The following is a 12,491-nucleotide window of genomic DNA, read 5'->3' as shown; positions in this document are numbered from 1 at the left end:
GGCTGCCCCAGCCGTCCGCACACTGCCAGAGCCCGCGGAGGGAGCGTAGGACCCACCGGCGGCCTCCGTTGCCCACATCCCAGCCACTGTGGACGCGGACCAGGTCTGCGATAAGATTTGTGCTTTCCAATCACCTCTTTCACGTTGCATTTGCTTCTGAAGTGCCTTTCCGCCCTCTCTACCGTGAGGGTCCCGGAGGGCGGGAGCCTAGGCAGGGGAGTGGCCGAGGCAGTGAATGAAAGGGCGGGGGGCGGGGCGCGGCCCTCCAGGCTCCCACGCGCTCTCGCTGCTGGGCCTGGGGGGCGGTGCGCGGCAACCGGCCAGGCGCTCGCCCGGGGCCGGCGGGCCTGGCCTCATGTGTGGGCGGGGCCTCGCGGCGGGGCGGGGCTCGCGGCGCCCCCGCGCATGCGCCATGCTGGCCCAGCGATGGCGGCGCCTGGGGAGTCACTGAGGAGACGCAAGGCCGGGGCTGGGGACCCGGAGCCCGAGGCTCCGCCGGGGCAGGAGCGCGACCTCAAGGGCCGCCCAGCCCGCCTCCGCGTGGGCACTTTCTGGCTGACAAGGATCGTGCTCCTGAGGGCCCTCGCTTTCGTTTATTGTGAGTCCACGGGGCCAGGCCCCTAGTGTGGCCCCTCCGCGCGCGCCCCGTCCGCCACGCCCAGGGCGCCCCCAAGGCGTGTTCGCGGCCGAGCCCCGGGGTCCCCCCGCCGATCCCGCGCGGACCAGAGCCGGTGAGGCGGTGACTGCGGCCCCGCAGCTTTGGTACCGGGGCAGTAAGTGCGGGCTCACCTGCGGGGCGCGGCCCGAGCCAGGCGTGAGCACGTGGAGAGCCGCGCGCCCCACGCCGGCCTCGCCCACCGGGCCGCCCCCCAGAGTACGGCTGGGCGCCCGGAGACCACCAGCGTGTGTGTGCGCCCCGCCCGGCCCCAACGCGTGGAGGGGCGCAAACCCCCGAGACCAGCAGTGGCGCCCGACGCCAAACTGAGCTTTGCGAACGAACGTGGCAGCGCGGGGCCGGCGGGGCTGGGGGCGGCCACCGGCAGAGTGCCCCGGGCCCGTGGGCAGCCCGGTCCCAGCAGGTCCGGAGGGCGCTGGGCACCCGGCGTCCCCGCGTCATTTCCGAGTTGCTTCCGCACACGCCTTCGAAGGGGGCGCGCGCGCCGCTCTCTGCCCGGCGACCTTCTGCCAACCCGGAGTGGGCACCCGGGGCCCCGGTCCGAGGGCGGCGGGAACTCAGCCACGACTCTCATCTGTTCTCGACTGCTCTAAGTTACTGTAAAAAATTGTTCTTGCTGCTATGCTGTATCCTCCACGGGATTAAACAGGCATTCTAAACGTTTGAGCTGTCACTTAGGGAAAGATGAAGTCAAGACAATGTTAATCTGCGAGGCTTTAATAGACCTTTAAACCGGCGCCGTTAACAGTGGGAAAAGCCCGCTGGCTCCTCGGGCAGAGAGCGCAGCTTATAGACCCAGTTCTGCCTCCAGGGAGCCTGGCTGGCTTTGATCTCCGCGAGGACCCTCAGTTCAGTTCAGAAGGAAACCGTCCTGAACCGCTGGGTCAGGCAGATAGTTTAAGCCTGGCGCTGAGCGCAGAGTGAGTTGCTTTGACACATGAGTTTTTCTCCACCTACCTTTTCTCACTATGGAGTAGGGTTGGAGTTTGTCAGCCGTCCTAAGGAACCAGTTTACCATCTTCAGCAATGTGGGTCCCTGGTTGAGACGGCTGGCAAGTAGGCAGCACCCTGGGTTAGTCTCTTCTGGAGGCTGCAGGTCTCCTGGGGACTGCCAGCAACTTCAGCATCTCTTAAGTCCCAGGAACTTCCCACAAGGCCATCGGGTCCACACCTTCCACCTGATGTTGAGTGTAACCCACCAGAAGACTGAGTGATGGGCCTTAAGCTTCCTCACCCTCTGCACACCCGACGGGGTGCTTAATGCCGTTATCTTGCCTATCTGTGCATCTCCTGGGAGCTCCTGCAGCGGGACGGTGTTTAACACCTCTGACCTCTGTCTTCTGGGAGCGGCTCCTGCTCCATAAACTTCCCTTGAGTTTTTTCAGTCTCTGTCATTGCTCTGTGCCACCACAAGATGCTTTTCCAACTGTGTCCTCCCCCCCCCCGACCCCCCGGACTCGGCACCCCAGCCCCTGGGTGTGACACTCAGGTCAGAGACTGCCCACCCGCGAGGCCCCTAATCTAGGCGTGACTCTCCAGGCCCAAGGACCCCAGGAACTGGGCAGCGCCTCACACCTTCTAGCAAAGGGAGGGCCAGGCTCCGCCTGTCCTGGCTCCCAGGTCACCAGTCTGCTCCTGCTGGCAGGTACACCCCGTGGCCAGCCATGCCCCCCACAGGCCCGTTACCGACCTGGCGGCTCCCCCATCTTGGCAGCCCTGTCTCAGGTCCCAGTGGTCCACAGTTAGCCCTTGTGGAGCTGGGGGGCAGCTCACCTCCTCCAGGCGCTCGATATTGGCCTTCAGGCCAGGCGTGCAGGACCTCAGCTCACTCTTCTCCTCGTCCAGCTGCTGCAGCCTGGGGCACAAGGACTAGGCTGGGACCCGCGGAGCTGTCCGTGACCACCACACGTGCCCACACAGGGGCCAGAGCTCCTCACAAGCCAGGACGGCGTCCATACCTCAGGTGTGGGGAAGCCTCACATTTACAGAAAAGCTGTCGCCACAAAGCAGGTTGCCAGACCCCGAGCCCCTGGCGGCTTCTCAAGACGTCTGCTCGTTCTCGTGGCATCTGTCACACTCACGCTGGAAACATGGGCGACCAAGCCACGGCCTCGACCCAGCCTCCCCCCGACGCCCCTTCCCGTCGGGTCCCCACACCTTGACACCATCACAGTTCCTCTGTCCCCTCGGGGCTGCAGCATCTCTGGGCTTCCCCGCTCTTCGTGACCTTGACATTCTGAGCAGGCCTGGCCCTGTGTTTGGTGGGTGCCCCTCAGGCTGGGCTCGTCTGGGGTCCTCCAGTGACTGGACAGGCTGTGGGTCTGGGGAGAGCCCTCTTGGGGCCAGGGAGTAGCTCAGCTTCTCCACTGGATCCTTGTTTAGCTTCAGGCTCTGGCCTGAGCTGGGGGGGGGGTTGCAGCAGGTTGGTGGTCCCCACGGGGTGCATATGGGGCCTATCGGGGTGTCTGCACAGACACGGGCCTGGAGTCTGCAGCCTGGGGGCGGCCAGAGGAATTCATCCAGAATGAGGGCAGGAGTCTCACGTCTGAGCCTACCCACTTAGACTCTGGTGTTTCTCTGCGGAGCCCTTTGTCTTTGACCTTACATTTCACAGTTTTACTCAGAACAATTCCCAAAGTTAATTAGGCCAGCCCTCGTTCCTGCCTTCCACACCGCGTGGCCGTGTTGTACGTTAGCAGCAGAGTTGCGCTCACGTGTCCTGGTCTGCACTCTAGCCCGGCATCCCCTGGAGTCCTGGCTAGGTTGTTTTGATAGTTTAGATAAGGTTCCTATTTTGTGATGTACAGTTTTATGGGTTTTGACAGATACATAGTCGTCCATCACCCCAGGACTGGACAGAACAGTGCCATCCCTTCAGAGTCCCCGGGGCGCATTACCAACTGCTCCCCATACCCGCACCTGGCGCGCCCTGGCTGTGTTCGGCCCCGGGGCCCACCTTTCCCAGGAGCCTTTGGGTCTGCTTCCTTTACTCAGCACACGGCCTGGAGGTCCTTCCATGCTGTTGAGTGAATCAACATTCCATTGATGTTCCCTCTGGATGTCAACCCGTTTTATGAACGCACCACAGTTTGTTTACCTATTCCAACACTGAGGAACATCTATGTTGTTTCCAGTTTTAGCAATTATGGACATGTAGGCTTTTGTGTAAATCTGAGTTTTCAGTTCACTTGGGTGAATACCTAGGAGTATAATTGCTGGGTTCTATGGTAAATCTGTTTAACTTTATGAGAAGCTGCCAAACTGTCCTCTAGAGTGACCATACCGTGTGTGTCCCACCAGCAGGGAATGAGAGTTCCCCTTGTTCTGAATCCTCTGGAGCATTTGGTATTTTCAGTTTCTCGGATTTTGGCTGTTATGATAGGTGTGTGATGATATTGCATTGTGGTTTTAATTGGCCTTTCCCCAGCAACAAATGATATTGAGCATCTTTTCATGTGTTTATTTGCCATCTGTGGATCCTCTGTGTGAAGCAGATGACTTTTAGCGTCTGCTCAGATCTTTTGCCCTTCTAAAACCTGGGTCATCTGTTTTCTTGTTGAGTTTTAATGGCACTTTGAGTATTCTGGATGCAAGTCTTTCATCAGATATGTGAGCTACTGGTATGTTTCCCAATCTGCGACTTGTCTTTTCATTCTCTTAAAAATATCTTTTACAGAGCAAAAGTTTCTCATTTGGTAGAGTTTACTGGTTTTTTCTTTCATGGATCATGGTTTGATTGTTCTATCTAAAACTCATCACCGAACCCAAGTCACATCCATTTTCTTCTACATTTTCTTTTGGAAGTTCTATACTATTATGTCTTACACTTAGGTCTCTGGTCCTTTTTGAATAAATTTTTGTATAAGATGTGAGTTATATGTCAAGGTTCATTTTTTTTTTTTTTTTTGCATATGATGGCCAGTTATTCCAGCACCACCTGTTGGAAAGACTGTCTTTCTCCATTAAACTGCCTTTGCATCCTTGTCAAAAGTCAGTTGACTGTCTTTGTGTAGGTCTACTTCTGGGTTCTGTACTCTCTTCCATTGGTTTATGTGTCTATACTTTGGCTAATACCACACTGTCTTGATGACCGTAGCTCTGTAGTAAGTCTTGAAGTTGAGTAAAATAAGTCCTCAAACTTTGCTCATTATCAGAATTATTTTGGCTATTCTAGTTCCTTTGCTTTTACATACACATTTTAGGATCAGTTTGTCAGTGTCTATGGAAAAGTTTACTGGATGCTTTGATTGAGATTGCATTGAATCTGTAGATCAAATTGGGGAGAAATGACTTTTTAATAATGCTGACTCTTCCAATTCATGAACGCAGTGAATCTTTATATTTATTTCGATCTCCTTCGATTTCTTTCATCATGTTTTGTAGTTTTCCACATACAGATTCTGTGTATATTTTGTCAGTGTTTTTAGTCTAGACACTGTGTTTGGTGGCTGTTGTAATTTTTTAAAAATTCAGATTATAATAGTTCATTGTTGATATATAGTAATACAGTTGACTTTTGTTTGTCGATCTTGTATTCTGTGACTTTCATAAACTCACTTATTAGTGCTATGAGGGCTCTTTTTTCTTCTTTTCAATTTTGGTTGATTTTTGGGAATTTTTTACAGAGGCAGTCTATTAATAGAAATAGTTTCATTCCTTCCTTTCTAATCTATATAACTCTTATTTTTTATACTTGCCTCATCGTCCTAGCTAGAATTTCCTATGCAGTGTTAATAGGAGTAATTAGAGAAGAGATAGTCTTGCTTTGATTCAAGGCTTTGGGGAAAAGTATTGCCATTAATCTCAAAGTATGAACTTGGGTGTAGGTATTTTGTAGCCACCATTTACAGATTAATGAAGTACCCTTCTATTCCTAGTTTGCTAAAAAAAAATTTTTATCATGAATGAATAAATTCCTTCATGTACTTTTTTTGTGTGTCTGTTGATACTATCATATGGTTTTCTTATTTAGTTTGTTAGTATGGTGATTACATTGGTTGCCCTTTGAGAGTTGAACCAGCCTTGCATTTCTGAGATGAAATTGGTTGGTTGTGGTGTATTATCTTTATTTCTCCTTTTGTGAGTTTTGGTAGTTTATGTATTTCAAGTAATTGGTCTGTTTGATCTAAGTTGTCAAATTTATGATCTTAGATTTGTAGTATTACTGTTTTATCTTTTTATGTCTGTGAAATCTCTAGCAGTGTCCCTTTTCTCATCCCTGGTATTGCTGTCTTCTCTCCTTTTCTTGGTTATTCTGATTAGAGTTCTATCAATTATATTCATCTTATCAAAGAACCAACTTTTGGTTTTTCCTTTTCCTGTTCCCAATTTCATTGATGTCACCTCTTTTTAAAAATGTCTTTTCTGATGCTTGTTTTACATGTAATCTGCTCTTTTTTCTGATTTCTTAGAGTAGAAGTTTAGATTTGACGCCTTTCTACGTTTCTGACATAAGTGTTTTATTGTAAATTTTCTTTAGGCGAAGTTCATTCTGGGATGGTTACCTAACCGTTTTATGCAGCCAGTCGCATATTTCACATAGATGCGTGTGTGTTGTATATGCACACATACATCGTGTATAAGCAGGTGCAGCACACACAGGTATGTGTACATATACCTGTGCCCTGTGACTTTTCCAGGTCAGATCTTCTACTTTCTCCCCAGAGACTTGTGAAACACTCAGACCCCTCGAGTCCACACTTTGATTCCAAACCCCTGCTCAGACCCTGCCCAGTCTCCTCCCGTGGCCGAGCCCCGCACGTCCGGGAAGTGTCCGCAGACGGCTGGGCTCCTGCTCACACTGCTCTCTCTTTTCTCCCTTCCAGTTGTGGCATTCTTGGTGGCCTTCCATCAGAACAAGCAGCTGATCGGAGACAGGGGACTGCTGCCCTGCAGGCTGTACCTACAAAGCGTGCAGCGGCACTTCGGAGGGCGCGTCAGCTGGGACGCCCTGAGCTACGCCCCCACCGTGCTCTGGCTGCTGGACTGGTCTCAGATGGATGCCAACCTGGACGCCCTGGCCCTCCTCGGGCTGGGCATCTCCTCGTTCATCCTGGTCTCCGGCTGCGCCAATATGGTCCTCATGGCTGCGCTCTGGGTCCTCTACATGTCCCTGGTCAACGTGGGACAGATCTGGTAAGAGGGCGCACGGGGCACCAGGGAGGCAGGCACTTGGGGCCTCAGGGGCGTTACGCTGAGCCTAAAGGCCTCCTGGCAGCAGGAGCGAGTGAGCAAACTGTCTTCTTACATGAGTTCAGAAAAGACCACCCTTTTTCTTAGGCTGTGGGGGCACTGCTGGTCGCATTCAGCCCAAACCCAGGAGCCTCCTGCTTCGGGAGTGACTTTGATTCTGTTGGGAGTGTCACGGCCGCACCTGAGACCGCGTTGCCCGCCTCCTGTGCTGGAGGACTGTGCGATGGGGGGAGTTGAGCGTCCTGGGGATCAGGGACACTGAAGAGATACAGAGCCAGAGTGCAAGGACTACTGCTGTGTAAAATGCAAGTGACTCGCAGGGACTGACCGGCCCGGCGCTGTCCTGCTCAGACGCACAGGAAGCCCAAGTTGTCCCTTCGGCCCCAGGCTCTTCGGTTAGTGTCAGCTCCCCCAGAGGCTGGGTTTCTGGTTCTGTTATCTGTGCTTGGCCCGTGGCAGGAATCCTGAAGGGCTTCTTTGTTGTGCTTAAGGGTGGCTTGTGGCCGCCTTCCCCTCTCCCCACCTTCCCAGCCCCCACAAGGAAGAAAGGATTATCTCTGGAAACTTGGAGCAAGGTTGGGTGCTCCGGGGGTCCCTTCCTGCAGAGGAAGCCGCCTTGGCACTCGCCCCTGGCAGAAGGGACAGAGGATCAACTTCAAAGGGCTGGGAGCTGGTGCCTGAGGGCCACAGAGGTGCAGAGGGACCCCTGCATCGTGGCCGCTGAGGAGGAAAACTTTATCTTGGCCTGAGACGCCAAGATGTCCAGGCTCTCCTGCCTGTGGCCCCGGTATAGATGGATTTGATGTGGAGAAGTGGATTTGATGCTATGGTTTTTCGAGGTCTGGGCAGCAGCGCAGTGCCATCCCCACCGCATGCCTGTGCAGCAGGGCCCTGTTCCCATGGGGACACCCCAGGCCTTGCGGGAATGGTGGCTCCCCACTGCCCGTGGTCATCGGACGTGACACAGGCCTTCTCTGCTCCCACCGACAGTGCTGGACGTGGCCTTCTGTGCCATGGTGGTTCCTGTGTTCCTCAACTTGGGGAGGAGGGGCTGTCACCCACTGGCTGCATGGCCACGCCGCTGCTTTAGCTCCTCTGGCCTTCCCGTCCGGCACTGCTTCTGTTCAGCTGTCTCCAGGGGCACTCACAGGCTCAGCCTGAAAGAACCTGCTTTATTAGAAATTCCCGTCCACCTGCTTCCTGAGTGGAAAAGTGCTCCTCAGCAACAGGCAGGAAGTGGAAGAGTTATGCAGATTCAACGCTGCTCCCCCTCGCCCCCCGCCACCAGCCAGGGGAGAGCAGATAAGATATTTATCCCCGATGCCCTCCTACAAAGTGAAACATCACCAGGAACCTGGTTCAGTGTTCCAGCCACCTGGTGCAAAGGCCTCTGGGTGACTCAAGGCCAAGGGCTGCATACACAGAAGCGGGGGTACTCCCCCCACCTTGGTTCTCTGCCTTCCTTCCTGTGGAGATGAGTGGTCAGGGAGCTGTGGGCCGCCTTCGGTGGCAGCGGCCCTGTTGTCTCTAACAGACAGTTGAAGGTAAGGCGCTAACACAAACCATTTGGGAGCAAAATCTGAATCTCTTAGAACAGGGTGCACATGAGTTTCTTTAAAAACCAGAACAATAGACATCCCCCAAACTGGTTCTGTGAACGGCCACCTCTTCTAACATAAGTTCCAGCTGTTAAAAATACAGTAAAAGCTGTAAAAGTCTAATGAATTCCTTTTAGCTTTTCACGTAATTAGATGTAACTACCTATATTTAAAAATCTTGTATCAGGCAGCCTTGAGAGTTAAAATTCAGAATAGGAGCAGATACAAGAAGGCATTTCCTAATGCTCTCAGCAGAGGCCCGTCATCGAGTCCACAGAGGGACGCTGCTCTCGTGGTCAGGCTGTGGCCGGGGGCCGGGCCGGCCAGCTGCCCTGTCAGCTCCCAGGCTCCTCCAGCTGGTTCTGAGGGACAGCGGCAGTGTCTACTCAGTGAGGTTCGAACAGTCAGCCCCTTCCTCTCCTCTGCTCACCAAGGTCACTTATTGGGAGAACTTACTTCTTGCATCAGGCAGCGTGTGACTGGCTGTTGTAAAGGGTTTACTGTGGAAACTCAGGCTTCTGCTCAGTAGAGAGCTCAAGCCGTTTCCTGTCTTCCTCCTCCAAGCAGTGTTCCCTGTGGGAAGCCAGCCTCTCTCGGGTTGGATGGATGAGCACCCCAACTCCGTGAGGAAGGGCCCCTGGCCTCACTGCATGCCTGGTTGCCGGGCCGATGGGGTCTACATCCTGCCTTCTCGGGGAAAGATGCCTGGTGCAGGAAACAGGCGCTCGGGGTCCCTCGGACCTGCCCTCCCCTCACTGGGGGCTTGCAAATCTCAGACTCCCTGTCCTTTCACGTGTCAATACTTCTTTGAACAAATGTTTGTCTTAAAGCGTCTCTATTTACGTACCACAAAGTGTAACTATTTAACTTGTGCAAGAACAGCCACCATCTACCTCTAAAACGTTTCCTCAGCCTGTGTCCCCACTCACCCTCGGCACCCTCCGTGTCCTGTCTGTGCTTCACACGGATGGGGACACCTGTGGCCTCCACGTCCGGCTGCCACCACCGAGCAGGCGTGTGGCTTGTCCGTGGTGCAGCCAAGGCCAGTGCCTGGTCCTCTCACTCACGGGCACTCGCTGAGCCGGACAGTTGTGCCCTTTATCCCGGGGTCTGCGTGCTGGCGTCATGTTGACCTGGGGAGAGGATTCACGGTGTGAGGAGTGTCCTGGGTCCACTCACGTTACATCGTGGGGCTCCTTCCTGGGAGCACACACACGTGTGTGCTCCCCAGGGCCCCAACTCCCTCAGGGAAGGCGTATCTGACACGTCCTCCCCCTTAGGGCTGCTTTTCTAATCATCTGTGCTCAGTGTAATGGGGTGTCATTTGAAATGAAAGATTCTGGGGTAGGACATTTTCACGGTGCTTAAAGGAAATCAGTGCAGTGAAACCAAGTACAGGTGACCTTTGAACTGGGATCAGAATTGCGTGAGCCCACGTCTACACAGGCTTCTCACCAAACCTCTAAGAAAAACCACTCCACTGCAGAAGTAACAGCCCGCCTGGCGCCAGGTTGTTCAGGGGTGAAGAGCATTACCGTACTTTTCCAAACATACTTACTCATCCCCTGCTGTGGGCACAGCCCTGCAGTGCGACTGCGGTGGGGCCGATAAGAAGAACCTCCTGTCGGTGACACCTAAGGTGTGCCCCAGGTTCAGTAAACAAGGGCAGGTCTCCCCTCACCTCACCTGCACTCAGACCTCTGCTCTCCCTCTAGCTTCCGCTCTGCTCTGCCACCTGAGGGCCCTTCTTCCTTGTGGCTCAATAATGTGACTTGTGCCCATTCTGTTTGGAGACATGGGTCAGTCTTTCTTTAGCAGGTAAAGCGATGCATAAATTAGAAGCTGTTTGGTGACAGTTCTCCTCTTGTCTTTCAGGTACTCCTTTGGTAAGTGGCAGTCACATAATCCGGGTGTCGGCAATTTGCACCAACGGGTCTCGTCTCCCGTGGCTGCACCAGCTGCCTCAGGCCTGCGTCCTCACCCGCGGTCTCCACCAGATGAGGCCAGATGCTGCCTCGTGCCTCCACCCGTCACGCCTCCCGTGCTGGCTGTGGGCACCCAGCGGGCATCCAGGACGTCAGCACTGGTGTTCCTGCTGGTGACTGGAGGGCCACGGTGCCCTGCAGGCCGGCCCCCACTCCCCGGCGTGCACAGGGAAGCCCCAGAAGGTGCAGGATTCCTGGGGCCCCATGGGCTTGGGTCTTCCTGGGTTTCTGCCGGAAGACTGTGGGTCCTGCCCAAGCTCTGCGGGTAGCACCCCATGCGCTCCAGAGCTAGCAGAAATGCAGGGCTCAGGGTGTGTGGCCGGTCTGGACCCCAGTCCTCTGAGCTTGGGAGCAGAAGCAGGGGCTCCCTGTGGCCCTGAGTCCTGCACTGGGGGGGAAGCAGTGACCTCCTGCACTGGGGTTGGGGGGTGGTGACCTCCCTCGCTGGCCTCTCCTGCGGCATCCAGGGCCACCCACATCATGGGGTCTGGCCTGTCAGAGGTCAGTGTCATTAGCTTCACTCCTCGAAGGTCACTCCCTCACCAGCAGAGCCGGGCCACCTGCGATGAGCATGACAGGTGACCTGGAACTTGTGGCCTTGAGCAGGGACTGCAGATGGGCTTCCTGGACTGTCTCGCAGCCGTTACTGGGACAAAGCAGTGCACAGCATCTGTCTTCAGTTCTGTGTGGGTTCCCTTTGGGTTCTGTCCAGTGCACTCCCAAGGGAAGAAGTGGGGCGTGGCCGGTGCTGGACAGAGGCCCTGGGTGAGGGTGGAGGCGGGGGTGGGGTCACCATGAGTGTGAGCGCTTCTTGAAGGCTGGCGTGAGCATGCAGTCCTTTGAGGGAAGCCCGTCCTCCTTGGCTCTGAGGATCCAGGAGGAGCTGGGGGTGGGGGGGAGCCGGAGGAGGAGCCGCAGATTCTCCTGTGCACTCAGGCCAGTCCTGCTGACCCCAGGCCTACACACGTGTGTACAGGGGACACGAGGCTGCCCAGCCAGCATGGACCGCCGGGGGCCACCTGCATGGTTGAAACAACATCCGCGCTCTCCCAGGGGCATCACACCCTTACCCACAGCAGGATCTGGAGCAAATGGGGATGAAGGACCAAGGCTGCAGGGGAAGAAAATACAATGTCTGGAATAAAAGCTCATGGGTAGGGCTGGATACAGGGGGCGGGGTCAGGAGTGAATGGAGGAGGAACCACCAGGCCAGGGGCCTGGACTGAGGAGCAGAGCCCAGCCTTTGGAGAGGGAAACAGGGGGCCCCAAGGGCCTTGCACCTCGGGGGGCAGGTGCAGGGGCCAGGGGGCACTATTTGTGGAGGCGCAGTCCAGGGGCAGGGGTGGCAGGAGGGGAACCATCCACACCCAGGACATGAGCCCTGCATTTCTTCCTCGCCTGCTCTAAAACACAGGACAGGGGCTTTCCTGGTGGTCCAGGGGTAAAGAATCTGCTTCCCAATGCATGGGACATGGGTTTGATTCCTGGTTGGGAAACTAAGATCCCACATGCCTCGGGGCATTGAAGCCCATGCAACTGGAAGGACTGATGCTGAACCTGAAGCTCCAATCCTTTGGCCACCTGATGTGGCTGACTCACTGGGAAAGACCCTGATGCTGGAGAGACTGAAGGCAGGAGAAGGGGATGACAGAGGATGAGATGATTGGATGGCGTCACTGACTCAATGGACATGAGTCTGAGCAAACTCCAGGAGTTGGTGATGGACAAGGCGGCCTGGCGTGCTGCAATCCATGGGGTCACAGAGTCGGACGCGACTGAACGGAACTGACTGCAACTAGAGCCCGGGAGCCGCACAAAGGCCCCGTGTGCCGCAGCCAAGCCCTAGCACAGCCAGGTGAGTGCACAGGTTCAAAGCTGCAGCGCAAGGAGGTTTACAGCAAAAGGACTCAGGCATCTTCCCAGGAGGACGCCCGTGACAAGTAGGCTGGGGCAGGACCCTCCTCTGTGGAGCGACTCGGTGTGAATTGCAGGTAGGTCTGAGGAGTTGACGGTGGACGTTGTATCCCTAGGAAAGTGTGC

General features: G+C 55.1%; 1 protein-coding gene across 3 annotated transcripts in view; it reads left to right on the top strand.

Annotated features, from left to right (window-relative positions):
- The first annotated feature begins 375 nt into the window (after positions 1–375).
- The window catches only part of LMF1 (lipase maturation factor 1), a 51,173-nt gene continuing 39,057 nt past the window's right edge, over positions 376–12,491 (top strand). For all 3 annotated transcript variants that reach the window (XM_043454936.1, XM_043454937.1, XM_043454933.1), the window contains exons 1-3: positions 376–598; positions 6,502–6,811; positions 10,342–10,352. In XM_043454936.1, coding sequence (XP_043310871.1) covers positions 406–598; positions 6,502–6,811; positions 10,342–10,352 — 514 coding nt within the window. In that variant the 5' untranslated portion in view covers positions 376–405. The remainder of the gene's footprint in view (positions 599–6,501; positions 6,812–10,341; positions 10,353–12,491) is intronic.

This window comes from Cervus canadensis, chromosome 32 (genome assembly GCF_019320065.1).
Source record: "Cervus canadensis isolate Bull #8, Minnesota chromosome 32, ASM1932006v1, whole genome shotgun sequence".
In the NCBI taxonomy this organism is placed as follows: Eukaryota; Metazoa; Chordata; class Mammalia; order Artiodactyla; family Cervidae; genus Cervus; species Cervus canadensis.
This window is presented reverse-complemented; position numbering and strand designations above follow the sequence as displayed.